Source organism: Castor canadensis, chromosome 11 (genome assembly GCF_047511655.1).
Source record: "Castor canadensis chromosome 11, mCasCan1.hap1v2, whole genome shotgun sequence".
Lineage (NCBI taxonomy): Eukaryota > Metazoa > Chordata > Mammalia > Rodentia > Castoridae > Castor > Castor canadensis.
In genome coordinates, this window is record NC_133396.1 from 119779455 (window position 1) to 119797226 (window position 17772).

The 17772-nt window shown below is 39.5% G+C and overlaps 1 protein-coding gene across 8 annotated transcripts in view; it reads right to left on the minus strand.

The window, feature by feature from the left end:
- Positions 1–17772, minus strand: part of Prox1 (prospero homeobox 1) — a 55652-nt gene that overhangs the window by 33121 nt on the left and 4759 nt on the right. For 7 of the 8 annotated variants that reach the window (XM_074048346.1, XM_074048348.1, XM_074048347.1 and 4 more), the window contains exons 2-3: positions 8467–10260; positions 1347–1452 (exon numbers count right to left, since the gene is read on the minus strand). In XM_074048346.1, the coding sequence (XP_073904447.1) occupies positions 1347–1452; positions 8467–10193 (1833 nt within the window). In that variant the 5' untranslated portion in view covers positions 10194–10260. Of the gene's footprint in view, positions 1–1346; positions 1453–8466; positions 10261–17327; positions 17465–17772 lie in introns of those variants that run through there. The other variant, XM_074048344.1, reaches the window with a different exon arrangement.

The window sequence follows — 17772 nt, forward strand, 5'->3', positions numbered from 1 at the left end:
TTGGTTAGTCTTCAACCAGTTGACAAATTCCCTTCAGTCAATCTATTCTAGATTGACCACCACAAAGCCAGAGCCCTTTTCCTAGCCTTCTGTGGCACTCGCCTGTTGTGTGCTTACTGGTTTTTAGCCAGTCCTTTACATTTCCTGCTTTCTCTGCCTTCCCCATCCTGCCCAGTCAGTTGGCACTGGATGAGGAGAAATCATGCCTTCCATTTAAGGAGCACAGCCATGGAAGGAGAAAGATAAAAGGCTGAAGTTGATACACAATTCAAAAGCAAACAGGAGAGAAAACAGAACTTCTCCTATAAGGCCAAATAAAACAACAGCATAGAGAACTGAAGTGAGTTGGCCTGCAAAATGGGGACAGGGACACAACTTTGGTATTGAGCACAGACAAGCTGTGTGCAGGGGAGCAGAGAGGAGCGAGCATGTTTTGGCAGCTTGTGAGGTCTCAATGGCAGAAATAAGAACTTGTACATGTGGGGGTGGGCAGGGGAGGGGTTGGGGAAAACCACCCAACCCTAATAAACTAATCTCAGCTAATGTAATGTTTATCAAGCTCCTTGATAATGACACCACGCATGTCATTTTCACCATCAAAACCCAATCTATGTTTAAAAAAGTTACTGATGATTAACACAACATCAAGTTGATGCAAACAATTACTTAAAATACACACACACACACACACACACACACAGAACCAGGAGGTCCCCATATTCTGTAGAATGAGGGAGGCTGCAGCTGTAGGCCGACAGCTTTCATATCCTCATTTGAATAATGTGTCCTGAATCTGTCACTTTATTCATTCTCCTTATGCTCAGTGTACTCTACATCAACAACAAATTAAGTTGTAAATAAGAGACAATCATCACTTTTGTTTTTAAGCAGCTACTGCATAGAGAATTTCAATGTACGCTCCTTTTTGACAGGGGGAAAAAGAGGTGCTAGAGTTTGCTTTCATCGGCACAAATATGGGGAAACCAACAGAAACAAAAACAGAAACAGTTTACTGCTGCACAGGGAAGGAGAAAAAAACATTCTCTAAAGCACATCCATCCATTACCAGCGGAAATTTCTTCCAGGAAGCAACTGAAACATGTAAAGACAGGGGCTAAGTTTCCCAGACTACGCTGGAAACCCATGTGACTTAGAAACCAGTCCTTTGGTCTTAAAATACAAATGGCATCTTTGCTTAGCACAGTAGACAAAAGGACAAGTACAATCAATTACAACACAGGTAGATTAATAAACACATTCATCTCCATTAACTTCTGAGAGTTCAAATCACTACTATATACATAGAAGAATGAAGAAAAACACCTAATAATAAAAAATGTCCCTACCTTTACATCGGAGAAGTAGGTCTTCAGCATATTGGAGCTGGGATAACGGGTATAAAAGAACATGAGCTTTGCTTTTTTCAAGTGATTGGGTGACAGTCCTTCCTGCATGTAGGATGCAATTGGTTAAGGCCAAAAATTCCGTAAACCACTAGGCCCCATCCCTCCATTCCCCCTCTCCATGCACCCTCAGAACATCTGGAGGCCCACCAAGCAGCCCTGGGAGTGCTGGAAGGTCTACTGCACCAGCTGTAGAATCCACCACTGTCATTTTCTCAAAATGCCCATCACCTGTCAAGAACTGCCAAATGTAATGGGGACGATGCATGATTCAGCTGCAGATTCTTGATGATGCCCCAGTGAGGAGGGCCAAGCTCCCTGTGCATCCCCCCCGCCCCTCACCTGCTATGTCTGTATGCTATCCATACATTCACCTGTTGCTAGGTGGACAAATGCACCCAGCACAGACAGCACGACTCTTATCATAAGACATTTTTCCTTCTTTGCAATTACAGTGCGTTGTTTGCTCTTCTCTCTACACTCTGCAGCTGACATCAAATTATTATAATGACATATGCAAAAATATTGAGTGTTATTTTGAACACAGTTATGCAGTCTTTAGATTTTACCTTTTAGTGCTAATCTAATAAGGCTTCTTGACTTGATTTCTTCCTATCTCGTTATTATGTCCTTTAATTGTTTCCTTTAAAACAACAACTCAAACTTGGGAGGGGTAGTTTTGGCACTGAGAACAGGGAGGGGTGTCGCTTTTGTTAAAGCAAGGGTCCAAAACCAAACGCAATTTGCCTGTCCTGGATTTATAGTTAACTCCTTTGAGAGTGACACAGTAGTTGGGGCTAACAAATCAATAAATGTGGGTTAGCAGATCAATAAATGGCCACTTACCCCAAATAAGAAGGCCTATTTATCTGGAAACATCATTACCTTTTAGATCTGTAAACAGCGGCAACTAAAACAGTTCCCAAGAGAATCCGAAGCTAACCATAACAATCCAGGCTTCCTGATTCTGTCCCAGATTCTTGGCACCTTCTCCGCAGACTCCGAGCTGGGATGGCTCTGGTCACATCTGTGCCGCAGCCTGGCCCTGCCATTTCCTCAGCAAATTAATGGCTTTATAATTTATCAGAAATGAAGATGCACGTGGAGAAAATCAATGTGGTCCCCCACAAGGTCAATTAAGGGTCCTTCCTAGAAGCTTCTCTAAGGATTTTCTCTTAAAGGAGAGTCTGAGAAAAATAAGAGAAAAAAGAAAAGAAAATGTGCCTATCCATGCACGCTTGTGCACGCACACATCCTTAGCTACCCAACTAAAATTTCACACCTTATGAAGAAAGGTCAGATAAATAAGACATTTAGGAAAAACAAAGGTTTGCTAATGACCTCCAATTAAGTGTGGCACGACTAATCGAAAGAATGGAGGGGAATCAGAAAGGTACTAGAGATGCATAATCAAGTTAATATTGATAAGCTCTTGACTACTTATAACAGAGTATTTAACCAAATATTCTGCAGAGAATTTGTCCAATTAACATCCTCTTTCACATTCCATGTCATTTAAAAAGAAAAAAGATCACCTTGGTTCATACACAGAACATTTAAGTATTGTGGTTGTGCCTGTGCCTGTGCCTGTGCCTGTGTATGCGTGTGTGTGTTTTAACTGAAAATAAACTCTGAAGAAAGAAATTTTGATTTTGATATCTGTAAGCCAAAGCAGCTTAACTGAACTTGTGTTTTTGTTTGAGGTCCTTAATGATTACAAAGACGATAATTTATGACTGACATACTTCTTGTGCCAAGGAAAGAGCTGAAAGGCCCTCCAGTAACCTCCATTAGACTTGATCGAGAAGACTAAAGGAGCCCGGCACACTTCAGGACCATCTGTCCAAATGGATAAGTGAAATAATAGTTGCAAGCTGTCTCCTATTGCCTTGTGATAAGAGTTTTAGGCAAGTCTAAACTTCGACAAATAGACACAGATTTGGGTTCTAATCTTTTCTTTTCAGATAGCTACATTAAAACAACCTCATATATTTTTTGAATTCTAAGTCCCCAATCTTTCAAGATTGGATTACATACAAAAGACAAATTGTTTTGCTCTCTGTAGGCACAGAGCTACCAAAACTTCCCAAAGCTTTCTATTCATCTAAATTTTGCTAAAATGTTTTGGCTATTTTTTATTTCTTAAAAAATAAATATCCATTATGTTTTGATCAGGATTTAGAGGCTTTTTATTTAATGAAAAAAAAATCTGATTTGGATATCTCAAGTTCATTTTTGCTTCAAAATGTTTCCTGTTGGTAATACTTGGAATCTATCAGTTAAAATGGAACATAGAATAAATCTTTATCACTTGCTCATTGTGTAATCAAGATAAAATTCCCATAAAATATATGTTTCTAATAAACTATTAAAAATAGCTAATGAAACATTTAAAAGCCAACAGATAGATAATCCTTTTTTTCTCCTCAAAATAAATCTGAACTGACCAATTGGTTAATTTCCCTTTTAAGTGCTTGTGCTGAAAAGCAACTGTTCTTCCAAGAAAGCACTAGCTGTTTCCTGGATACTTACACACGCACAATGACTCATGATGGAATAGATTCAGTAAACATACAGCTGTACTGAACACGAGCTAAGCTCCATTCAAGGCCAGGAAAGAAAATGAGCACAAATAAATATTAAGGAGGTAAAGGGAGGGGGTGGGCTGAGGGGGATAGAACGCAAACAAGATCTGTCCCAGCAGCTCATGTGGCTTTGCCTCAATTCTCTTAGCCATAGCTTTGTGAAGACAGATGACATTCAATTCTATGTGTAATGCAAAATAGACAATAACTGCTGAAACTTGAGACAGCTGCCAGGTGTAAAAAAAAAAAGAAAAAGAAAAAGGAAAAAAAAAAAGAAAAGATGATAAATCCATAAATTAATGAAAGACATCTGCTCAGGAATATAAAAGATCAGAGAAGCAGGGTAGTGCAGCTGAATCTAACGCGGTGTACAAACAACCTGAGAATCTACGCGTTGTCTGTTTACCCTGCACAATATAGCCTTACCTAAACAGCAGCAGCAGGAGGAACAGCCAAGGCAGCCAAAAGGCAAATTGAAGAATAATAGGTTGCAAAAGCTGGAAGAAGAAATTTCCTTTTTTCCATTTGAATCACAGGATTGTGGCTATATGATACATGATGCAACTACAAGCAAATGGTTGTGCCTATTATACTTTCTAAAGAATTTTAGTTTTCTCCTTATTCTCTGGTTTGCTATTTCTAAGAACCTTTCCCTAGAAGCCTTAAATGGGGAGAAAAGATGCACTCTTTCATTTAATGAAAGTGACAGAGTGAGTTGTTAGTCTACTATGAAGTTCGACATAATCACAGGGATGCATAGTTTATGGAGATTCCTTTAAAAAAATCACTTATACTTTATACTTTCGTCCTAGAGGTTGGATGGTGGAGAGTCCATAGTCTTTCAGTCTTTAATCTACACATTTCACTATAATTAATACAATTACTAAGGCTGCACAAGGCTTCTAAAAAGTGTGAAAGATGAACTTTTTTGTGGATTGTATCACATTTTAGAAATTTGTTTCTATTCCATGTTTTGAAGTTGCACTTTGATTTTATATTGCTAAATAATTTTCCTTTCTAAATTTCAAGTATCTTTTAACATTCTTCCTAAAAATCTAGTAGCACAGGAAGGCTGACTGTTACAGAGAACAGCCTCAATGTCTTCACCTGCACATCTTAATGGCTTATAATCTGACTCTTGTCTTTTAATTGGGTGCATGCAAATGTTTGAGGCCTGAACAAGGCTATTTTTCTTGAGATGCAAAGAGGATGAATGACAAGGAACATCATGAAGAAAAGCAATTGGCTGGCTGTTTCTTTTGGAATTTGAATAAAACTTAATATTTGATTAAATAGATTCATTTGCAAAGATACTGAACACATTTTTTATAGCCAAGACATGAACTCTTTGACCAGGTGCACTGACATTCAGTCTAACACATACACATTCACAATTTCCTTCCTACAGAGGGGATAATGAGGTAAAGTGCTCTATTATTTAGAACATATATGTTTAATGTGCTCAACTTAGAATGGATTTAGTGGATAAGTTGATATTCTTAATAGTTCCTATTTTGGCTACTTTGTTCAAAAAAAATAGATGATACCTTTTGGAGCAGGAAATAAGCATTCTTTAAGAATTAAATTATTGGGACTTGTGGAGTGGCTCAAGTGGTAGGGTGCCTGCCTAGCAAGAGCAAAGTCCTCCCGAGTTCAAACATCAGCACCACCAAAAGAAAGAAAAAGAAATTATTTAGAAGTGGGGATGTAGCTCAGAGGTAGAGCACTTGCTTTTATATTCAAGATGCTGGGTTTGATCCTGAACATCACTACCACAACTTCTGGAAAACCACCAAGTAAAAATAAAAACATAACAATGTAATCACAGTGGTGCCATTTCATTCCACTTCTACTCATTTCTACTGATCTTTTCTAGAGATAGTTGTACAACATGTCCAAATATGGCCCTGTAGCCCTAAGAAGTTTCTTCAGACAAAGCTTAAGAATTTTGCCTATACCTGAACAGACAAAATAATTTTGTAGAATAGTAGACCTTTGTATAGTTAGATAAATCAAGGGAAGAACTCATTGTCATTCAGAGATAGAGACAGGAGCAAAGTGGACCCAATATACCAACAAACAGATTCTCAGTTATTTCAGAATTGTGAAAAAGTGATTTGTCTATTTTCTTCTTCTTATGAAATAATCTATTAATGAGCTGGATGGTTAACAGTACAATATAGTAGAGGAGAAAGAACCAGAAGGGCAAAAAAAGTTAGAAGGGCAAAATGTGAAAAATGCAATTAAAATTGCAACAAGAGGGCCCAATCATTCAGCAAACACAAAAGAAACAACTCCAGATGTAAAGAACTAACATTTTAGGCAAACATGGGTGTTTTGCTCTATCACTGTTCAGCAGAATCTTATATTGATAGGAGACCAGAGAAGTTATTCCATACACAAGAAGCAACTACATTTTTTTTCCAGCCTTTCATATATTTAGAAATAGAAGGAACTTCTTTCCATTCAAATCCTCTAAATTCCTCAGGGGATTGAGAGAGAGAGAGAGAGAGAGAGAGAGAGAGAGAGAGAGAGAGAGAGAGAAAATGAACATTGCTGATGCTAAAGCAATCAAAAAGATTTTTCTCCTAGAAGACCAAACTTTTTTTAAAAAAGGTATAATTATAATAAGAGTCCAAGCTAAAAAAACATTAACTGGCATTATGAACAAGAGTTTAGTATGGACTTTTAGGACTTGAAATCTGGCTTCAAATATTCATCAACATGGGCATGCATGCTTTATGTGTGTACACATGAGTGTGTGTGTGTGTGTGAGAGAGAGAGAGAAGAGAGAGAAACACAATCACTATTTCTTTACTACTTGTTTCAAAATGAAGCTCAGAGATCTCTGAACTGCAAAAGACAATAGGCTGGTGTGAATTTCTGAAAGATGCCATTCTTGAGAAGGGAAAAACCATCCAAGCCATTGTGTCTCCTTACTTTGCTTTTTCATCACCAACAGCTAAATTCCAATCATTTTGACCAAAGCGCCTTGTCTACTTGCAAGGTATCTAAAAGGCACAGTGCGTGGTATGGTTTAACTTCATGACTAGTGCACTGAATTTTAGACCTCTGAAGGCTAAAGTGAAATCAGCAACCAAGCCAAGACTCAAATCTAAGACCACCACCTCTTTCTTTTCCATTTTCCCCAAGATGTCTCCTTTTTCAGTGTGGAAAGAGACTCCTTGTGTAACCACACAAGGGTCTCATACTTGTGCTCCAATTCTCCTTACCAAATACTTTATTACTATCCTGAGTTGGCGAGGAGAATGACCTCGGAAAACATATTTCTACCATAGCTGGGACTTGGCACTTACATGGTAGTCTCTGGAGTGGGCTTAGATACTAAAATGTCAACCTCTAGTCATCAAGACGATTGCTCAAAATCCTCAATTTAGTAACAGCCAACTTAATTGCTAAATTTTATATCCATCTGGTAATGTATTATATAAGAAACATGCTTCCACCTGCCCCCAAATGTTATTATTCTACTACCCAAAAAGACTAACAACCACAAGATATCAAAAATTTACTGAAAGGACCGATGTATGTGTAGGAAAAAAAAAAATCATGAGTTAAAAATAGCTAGAGTGCAGGCTAGGTCTGCTGAAAAATCTAACTGCACATAAAAGTTAGGTTCAGAATTTAAATGTGTCATAAAAGAGAGCCATTTTTAAGTTGAATACAGCTGAGTTTTATATCTAATTGTGCTCTCTTGCTTTCCAAAATAATTTGCTTTGTGTACATTAGGACAAAAGATTTCTGTGTATGGCTGAGCAGAGGTTAATCATGCATAGAAGCAGCTGCCTCAGACCCAAAGAACAGACCTTGGGTGAACGAGAGACTGATGCCGCCTGAATAAATCAGTACCTGCATATTTCCTCAAAAAAAAAAAAAAAAAAAAGTCTCACTTAGAATCTAACTCCCCAAGGCAGCAGCTTCCCTCCAATAACGTGCTTTTCCTAAGATTTAATCAGGGCTTCCTACCTGGACCAGGGGCCTTGTTGGACAGTTTATAGTGAGAATTCTTCTTAAAGGAACTTCAAGTCTCTAAAAACTGACTTTCTCCCTTACTCCAGAATAAAACCTAACATCTTCAGGAATTTGATATTTACAAGGGGATTTTTCCATCTCCAAATCTACTCTAAAAGGAGAGAGAGAAAGACAGAGAGAGAGAAGATAATACAAGAACAGCAGAAAAAACAAAAACAACAACAAAAACCCTTTTTAAAATAGTACCATCTCCTTATGGCAGTTAACAAGTTGTGAAAGGTGGATTTAGTTTGAAGTTTCTCTGCAATCAGAAATGCCTCCTGCACTGTTGCCACAGGCCTATTTTGTTGAATAATAGGAGAGACTGTGTTTTTAAGAAGACACTCATTGCATTATTGTTCTATTGTATTGTGTAGCCCTAACCTTTGGGGAAACTGTTTTATGTTTTGGGTTTTGTTTGTTCCTTGAGGGGAAAATAAAAGGATATTGCACTTCCCGAATAAGGTGAGATTTCGGACATGTCTTGCAGATCTCCGCACTCGGACTTTATGAGCGACAAGGAGAGCCCTTCGGCCGTGCTGGGTGGGTGTGCTGGTGAACAGGGGTGGTGGCTGAGGTGGTGGGATGACATCTTGGTCCTCAGACTCGTCGTATCCCTAGTTAAGTCTAAGGATTCAGGAGAGGCTCGGTCTTTTCCCGAGAAGGAGCCAGAGGGAGCACCTAATGGACTCTGAAATGGGTAGGCCATCAAGGGAAGGGGGAAGGGGTGGCGGAACGTGGAGGTGGTGAAGCCTGCAGTGGCCGAGAGTGGCGACTGATGCAGGGGCTGGTGGTGGCCGCCAGCGGCCGGGCCAGAGGCAGACTGGTCAGATGAGTTTTTGCGGACAACCAGGGGCAGTGCTTCCGTCTGGTCGGTGGAACTGGGCATCTGCACGTTGCCAAAGGTGTCCAGGGGGTTTGGAATGATGACGTCGCCAAAACACTGTAGGCGCTGGTTGGCCGTGTGGAAATTGTGGTTTTCCCCATTGACTGCAAATCTGGCCTGGGGGATCTGGAGAGGTGGGAAGACCTGAGGGACCTGGCGGGAGGGTTTGGCTGCAAAGACTTTGACCACCGTGTCCACAACTTGCGACATGGCAGTGTTCAGTTCCTGTTTCAAGGTCTCGGCCAAATGTTTACCTTCTGGTTGTAAGGAGTTGGGCCCGTGGTCTCTTTCTTTGTTGTTACCTTCTCGCTTCGGCTTGTTTTCAGCCATCTCCTGCTCCCTGATCAGGGCTCGAGCCCTGTCGATGAACTGTCCGGGGTCCAGCTCACACATCTCATTGTCTGACCTCCCCACGGAGTCCTGGGCCCGTGCATCCAGGATCTCCGAGCGCATGCTGTCTTCAGACAGGTTACCATCTTCATCATTTTCAGAATCAGTGCTGTCATAGATTTGGTAGAACTTTTCCTGCAGCTGGCGCAGCTGTTTCTGCATGTCCTCCAGCTGCTGTTTCAGCTGTCGGCGCTCCTCTCGCTTCTGTTCTTTGCGGGCTGAAACCAGCTGCTGGAAACTCTGTTGCTGCTGCTGGGGCAGCTTTTGCTTGCGTTTGTTTTCTCTGTAACTTTCTCGGGGACTCACAGACTGCGGGGCCATCTCTCTTTCATTTTCATTGCCCCTTAATGCCACACTAGGGGAATGGCTCATACCCCGAATTATATTCTCAACCCGCGCGCGCTTTGCTCTCAGGTGCTCATCACATAAGCGATCCATGTCAAACTGACTCATAGTAGGCCTGCCAAAAGGGGAAAGACACTCTGGGGGGCTATCTCTTGAAGAGTTGCTGCATATATCCTCCTGATGTACTTCGGAGCCTGTACTAGAGAGACCGCTGGCTTGGAAACTGGGCTCCGTGCCACCATTTTTGTTCATGTTATTTTTCAACAGCTGGGAAATTATGGTTGCTCCTGGAAAAGGCATCATGGCATCTTCATACGAGTTCGCCCTCTTCAGCAGCTTGCGGAGTACATTTGACTTTTCTCCATCTGCGTGCTGCACCACCGAGTACTCAACATCCTGCTCAGAACCTTGGGGATTCATGGCACTAAAAAACGTTGCCCTTGCCTTAGCAAAAAATGCAGATGCTGTTCCTACCGTCCTTTTCACTCCAATGTCAACTCTTCTCCTCTTGGTTTGCCGGCTTAAGAGGGCTGTGCTGTCATGGTCAGGCATCACTGGACGGTTATTGTGCCATCTTCAAAAGCTCGTCAGCTGGGCACAGCTCAAGAATCCCGGGACCCTGGCCAACAGAACAAAAGGACTGATGAATCATTTTCTTTAAATTTCTCCAAATTTCCTGACCTCAATCCTGAATCAAATGCAAAATGCATAGGCTCTGGGATTTATGGCACATTACAATTATTGCAATTTATTATGCACTCTGCTTGAAATGAAACATTTTTAAATATTTCTGCTCCACTGGTTTAAGATGGATTAAGATTAAAAAAAAAAAAAAGCAAAAACTGCTTAAGCACCAGTAATATGATTCTCTTTCACAAATGCCTAAAATGATACAGTTTATCTTCAGAAGAAACAGTAGATTATAAGAACACAGTCTCTGACAACCAATTGATTAAATTTGGGGCATTGAGATTCATGTTATAAAAGAAGATGAAAGTGGCCTACACTGAAGAAATAAGGTTAAATTTTGAGGCTGTGTGAAATTTTGGATGAAAAATTCTATTTCTGCATTAAAATAATTATGATTTTAGTGTTATTAAAGGAAAAAGACTGAAGTAAATGCAAACATCTAGCATTATGACTGAGTTTTAAAAATGTTTTTGTCATATTTGAAGTGGGAAGAACACCCCAGTCAGTATCTTTCAAACATAAATGGTCAATTTCACATTGAAATAAAGGCACAAATACTCATTATCCAAGTCTGCTAATTTAGTTTAGCATAGTTGTGTATTTTTTTCTTACTGAAATCATATGTGAAGAGGGTATCTGTTGCTATATCATATTGTAACTATGAGAATATTTACAATTTCACAATGTCCTTTTGCTGGCTTTAATTATTAGGAAGTTGGAGTCACTGTGAAAGGAGGATGCTGTCACATTTTAAAAGCAATCTGTAAAGCAATAAATTATTGAGGTAGGCAAGGATATATATTTCTTCAGTACTAGCTATCTTCTGCTAATATCTGCCAAATAGTACTTCAAATGCCTGAAGAAACTCTTCAGCACACACCATTTGTGTATCTGATTTCCTATGCCAAGTGAAAGGAAAAAAAAAATCCCAAACAGAAAAAGCAACTGTGATAAAATACATAAAGAAAGAAAGAAAATAACATCAAACAAATAAGTGAGAAAAGAAAATACCTTCTTTGTATATGAACTTCCATTGTTTCTTGGGGACTCACTACAAAAAGAGAACATCCTTGCTTGCATTTTATAAAAGGTAATTGACATATTGTGTCCCTTATTAGCTAGCAGTGCCAACCCCAAATTTTGTAGACATGTTAGATGTCACATCTATTTGTTTACAATGAACATTTTAGGAAGAAAATGAAAATATTTTTTTCATGCCGGGTTTATCTGATATTGAACTTCACGTTTGCTTAACAGAGCACATCTTCACAATAACAGGGTCTAGTGCCAAAGGCAGCGTGCAGAGCGTTTGGAACAGCTCCCATCTCTTTCGGTTCACCTGTAAAAACATCTACGTGCTCCCTAGGACTGCATCTGTGGCTAGTTTTAAAGAATGACTATCCATGCAAATAGGCATAATTTCAGCATGAAATAACCTGTAAAAATCAAGAAAATGCTCAGTGCTTACATGGCAACAATATGTATTTTTTCAAACACGACAAGGATTTCATCATGCAAGTGTTTATTCTTGGTGTCTATGTGAAGATACAATATATCTAAAAAGAGCCTGCTTCAGGGTATCATGAAAGCAAGCTGATGCTGCTCTCTATACATATTTGCATGCTTGAAGATGAAAACATTTTATACACTTCAGGATAAAATTTTCTGAAGTTGGAATGGATACAGAAATTTCAACTTCAATATTGGGTTCAAAGTCAAATTCAGAATGACTGAGACTCCTCACACACTAATAATAAAATTGTTTTCAGGAATATAAAAATCCAGTGACAGATATTTCACTAACACATTAGAGCTGATAAATCAGGTATAGTTGTCAGGTGAGACAAAAATCAAGAAAAAGGTTGAACTAGTTCAAAACTCTATTAGTCACAGAAACACCTTGAGCATAGGGAGGGTTACAAAAAAGACTCTTTAGCGTGTATATCACCTTTCCAAAAATAGAGCTCATTGCCATTATTTTATTTGTGTGTGCAAACACTTTTCTCTTTAATATCACCTGCAATATGGATCTTCAATCAAAACACTGAATAAACTTTCTGTAGTATCTTTTCTCTGCCTGTTCACCTTAGCACCCAACCTGGACCTTCCTTCTGCCCATCTTGCTATGGAAGAGCACTTCTGTAGAAAAGGCTCAGAAAGGACATGCCTGTGTTGTTGATGAACGCAAGGTCATCCCCAGCCATCCTTCCTCTCCCAACTCCATTTACCTCTGCGTCAACTGCACTTCCTCTCATCTAGCCTAGGTATCAACAGCTGCATCCCTGCCTCAGGCCAGAGCCAAGAGGCGGGTACTCTTTCTAAGGTGTAAAGACAGAATACTTTCATATTCAGCAGATAACAAATGTTAATTAAACATGCTCATCGAGTCTGTTAAGAACAAGATATCCTGCAGCTTCCTCCAAACTCACCAAACTAAACTGATTTTTAAAATTCTCAAGGGTTAACATTTTTAAATTAAATAATGACTTATTTCTGTTTGGAGCAAAGAGATTATAAACACTTTTAGGTCTTATTGTAAAATGTCCAGCTGAGACATAACAAATAGGACAAAACAAAGGGGAAAAATTACGCAATCCAGCAAGACAAGGTATTATTTTAATAGGTATAAATTAGTATCTCTCTCTCTATAGCTTAGATTTCACCTTAGAAATAAAGGTAGAGTGATAGTATACCTGAGATTAAATAATAGTACAGGCAAGATTAAATAACAGTAACTGGGTGACATAGTACTTCAGTAGCACCATGTTTCATAAACAAGATATACATACGTACTTTTATTTACCACATAAGAAAATGCACTTCATATGGCTGTAATGTAAATTAAATCACTTGAAAACATCTTCCAAGTGTTTCCATAATTTCCCAATTCAGAGTCTGAATGATGCTATCAAATGACCTTATCATCTATCCATTAAGATTTTCAAAAACTTCTGCATTTCTTAACATATGTACTAAGTCATAATGTTTCAATTAGAACTGCCATTGAATCTTACATTTTAATTTTAACAAGAATTCTGCATTTAACCAAGCAACAGGAAGCCTTTTCATCAGCACTGTTTATATCAATATCAACAAAATACTAATATAGGAACAATACTAATGTAGGATCCCAAATTATATTATTGGTCAAATATACATACTCTGTTTCTATAACTTCCTCTTTAATTAATGAATTAATGTTAAAAATCTATATAAAATTTAAAAATCATTAAATATTTTGTTGTACCAACTGGCATGTAATCTACACAAATGATTTAATAGCTCCTATACAATAGAAATCTCAACATAGCAAATTCCCTCTGAGAAAAAAGGTACTATAAGAACAAATGTCAAGATATGACCGAGTCACGTTTTACCTACTGCAAAAGATTCTATATTGAAATCTGAATTATCTGCTATTCCATTTAATGTGGAGAATCCTAAGGACACAGATGACTTAATGCTAGTAGAAAAGAATTTTCAGTGAAGAATTTCAAAGGAACACTGCAATATATGAAGTAGCAAGTGATTCAGTGCTTCACTTTAACCAAGAAGTTACTTTGAGGAAGAGGATGCAACTTTTACCACCACTATCTTGAGTCCAGATTCCAGACAAAGAAGTGTTTCATTATGATAATTATCCAGATAGTTCATACAAATCTTTTATGAGACAAGGAGAGTGTAAAGTTGGCATGGTTTCCTATTTGGATTATTTAGATTATCTGTCTTTGTGGATAAAATTATTTGAAGAAATTGCTTACATTTTACTTCTTTTAGAAAGTCATCCTTGAATAGGCCTCTAATCTACTTGGGCAAACCTGGTTAGTGGAATACCATTCGCAAAGAATATCAATCCGAAAACCAGTAATTCAATGAGGGAAAAATCAGATGATTTGATTTAGGCACCCCACCCCCCATCACTATGCTGTTCCCTTCAGTGTTCAAGTGTTCATTTCTGCTAATTAACAACTTTTCTTTCAGAGGTATTTCTACTTAATCTGAGGTCAAGAAAGCTTTTAATATTTATTGTGAAGAACCTACATGCTATAAGTAATACTTCAATTAACTAAGATTGTATTGACAGAATCTTAAATTTCCTATCACAATTGAGTTTTCAAATCATAACATTTCATTTACATTTCTTCCATCCTATCAAAAATTCCACATATTTTTTTCACTTGCAAAATGAACACAGAACACTTTCTGAGACATGCTTAAAATATTGATTTCTACTTATTTCAAAAGTAATAATTCACCAAATCAGGTAAATAAAAGAGTGTGAGAAATAACCTTAAGAAAATACACTTAAACACTTTTTTATTTTTGCAGAAAATTGAAATACTCTAAATTTCTTTTTAGGCTTTAGAATGTACTAGGTAATAAGGTTTAAGAAATTTCTCATATATGTATCTTCCAATTTATACAAATACTTAATTGGAATTCGATAATAATACAACCCGTGTAATCCATTTTCATACTATAACATCAATAGCATTTTATGATTTCTTTCTAATCCTAAATGTAAAGATTCCCTTATTAATATTGCAAATTTGGGACAATGCCTGAGATGATATAGAAAATTAATGAAAAAGGCCTTTTTGAGCTTTGAACAAAAAAAGGAGGAATTCTGGCAACTTACAGAATAGGCAAGCTTAAGTTTTAAGATTATATGTGCTGCTCGTAGAGGAATAACACTAGGAAATGAAAGAAGTGAGAACAAAGATGCATGTTATGTATGCATGACTTTTTTCCCCACAAGGTGGTGATTAAACTAAATAGAATTCTGCATAATGGACACATAAAATATCATCAATAAGTGCCAAGCACAGATAACCCCTATAAAAATAAAGTAAATGAACACAACATAGATGACATTTTAATCACCAAAGAACTTCAAAAAGCATACAAGGAAAGCTTTGCAGGGGACTTTGATGTTCAAGTTTAAAGAACAAATTCCATATACTATTTCATTTTCACAAAAACAGTGATAACTACTCAAACAACAAAATCCACCAACCCAATCCAGTTATTATCTAACCTGTTCCTATGCAACTCAATTTAAAGAAGCAGCTTGTTTAAAGAAAAATTTTAGAAGTCATGTTTCAAGAATCCAGACATAATGCTTACATTGAATTCCCAACATCTTCTCTCACTCATCAAGGCAAAGTCCTTAACTTCATCTATTTCACTATCACAGAAACATATCCACAGACAGGTTAACTTGCATAGTCCCCTTTGCTCTTCCTCATTGCACAGAGCCCATTTCATTTAGGAAATACTCAGAAGTTCTTACAAGAAACTCTTCATAGAACTGACTGTCTGAATCTCGCATCAAATAGAAAAGCACAGTTGCTTCTCATATACTTAGCTTTTCCTTCTCCATCAAAGTCATATCTAGGACATCTGGCACATGTCTGATAAAATGACAGGCACATTCTACTTTAGAGAGTATTTAACATATGACTTGAAAGAGTTTATACACATTCCTATTCTTTCTAGGCAGTGAGAAAGCATGCTAAAAGATAAGCTTTAACACCAGTAACACCTTCAAACTGACTTTGGTATTTTTGGCAGTTACAAACCGTGGGTGGCTGTCCAAAACACACACACACACACACACACACACACAAAGGATCTTGATCTCTCTGCCAAGCACAGACCTGGGACATAGACATAAACTGGAGGGAAGCAAAGGGAAAGTCAATCTCCTTCCACCTGCTGCCTAAAGTGCTTTTGAATGACTGGCAGACAGAAGCCTGAGAGGTAGCTTCAGTAGCGCCAATCTCCTCAAGAAAAACAAACAAATACATACCAACTTGCCCCCCATCCCAAATAACTCACATGGTAGGGCTCAGAACACAACAACAGTCCATTCCCATTAGTCCAGACAATCCTATTTACCAGGACAACCATAAATTCATAAACCTCTACAACCCTCAAGCAAGCCTTGTGGTCTGGAACTGTACAGACACAGAGGGCATTTGCACCTGTCTTTCTTGACACAACACACCTGTCAGGCCCTGCCCATGCGTACTTGGGTAGACTTCTGCCTACCTAGTGTAGAAAGCAAGTGATTTTTTCTTCTCTCTCTCTCTCCCTCTTTCTTTCTCTCTCTCTCTCTCTCTCTCTCTCTCTCTCTCTCTCTCTCTCTCTCTCTCTCTCTCTCTCCTCTCTCTCCTCTGTCTTTTGTAAGACAGAGCACAGAGGGAGGGAGGAAAGGAGGAGGGGGTGGAGAACAAGACAAGAGACTCTTCTAGCTTTGACTTTGAGAGGAGGCCACCCTGTACTTGCTCTGTTTTTATAAGCTTAAGGAGACAACACAAACCTTCCCTTCTTGGAAAAATAAAAACAAGCAGGTGAGTTCCCAGCCTTCCCCCAGGCGGGTTGCCAAGAACAGCAGTTTCACACTCCAACCTGCCTCCTTGGGCTATTTAAGACTATCACCAACCCCTCCTCCTCTTTCTGCTCTCTGTCTGCCTGGGGGACTCAACTTCCCAAGAAGCTGGGAAGGGGCGGGAGACCCTGAGTGCGGGGAAAGCTACTCCCTCTTTGCCACCCCCACCCCACATCAGTTTTAGCAGGAGAATTAAACTGGCTGGCACACCACAAGAACCAACAACTTGCTAAACTGGACTTTGGGTGATGTCTATCGCCCCCCTTCCCCCACCTTGTCGGTTCAGGCAAGAAAACCGCTTTTCCTTCTTCTTTCCGCCCTCCTCACTATTCTTCCCAGCAAATATTACTCTCACCTCTCTCCTTTCCCCCCTCCCCAGTCCTCCGAACTGGGGCCAGACTCTAGGTACCACGCAAACAAGACAAGAGTGAAGGTGCCCAACACCATAGAAAGCCAGTGATGGCTGAGAGTCTTTGCCTCCCATATCCGCTGCCCAAGCGCACCCATACCCCACCCGGGCCGCAATCCCTCGGTCTCCCCCGGCTCTCGGGGCCCCAATCCTTCCATCACAAGACCCCCGAGGCTTCCTGGGGCCGTCTTACCCTACTCAACTTGACCCAGCCCTGGGTCCGGGAGCTCAGGAGAGGGGCGCCGCGCTGGTTTCCCGGGACCCATCACTCCGCCGCTCCAACCCCGATTTCAACATTTCAGCTTCGACAGCATTTGAGGGGAAAGTAACAGAGGGCCCCCTCCTCCCTCGGCCCTCCTCCCTCCTCCCGGCCCTCTGCTGGGTTAAAAAGGCGAAGTGGAAGGTATGCAAATGACAAGCAAATTGGAAGAGCCGGGAAGAAAGGCAGCTATAATAAACAAGACAAAGGGAAAGGACGTGGGGACAGGCCCCGGAGTTTTAACTCGGGGAGATGGGAGGGATGAGGCCGGGGATTCACATGAACAAAAAGCGACCGGGTCCCCCTCGCGGTCCTCTCTCCTGAGAAGAGAGGGCGAGAGAAAGAAGGAAAGGAAGCAAACGCCTACTCGCTCCCCAGA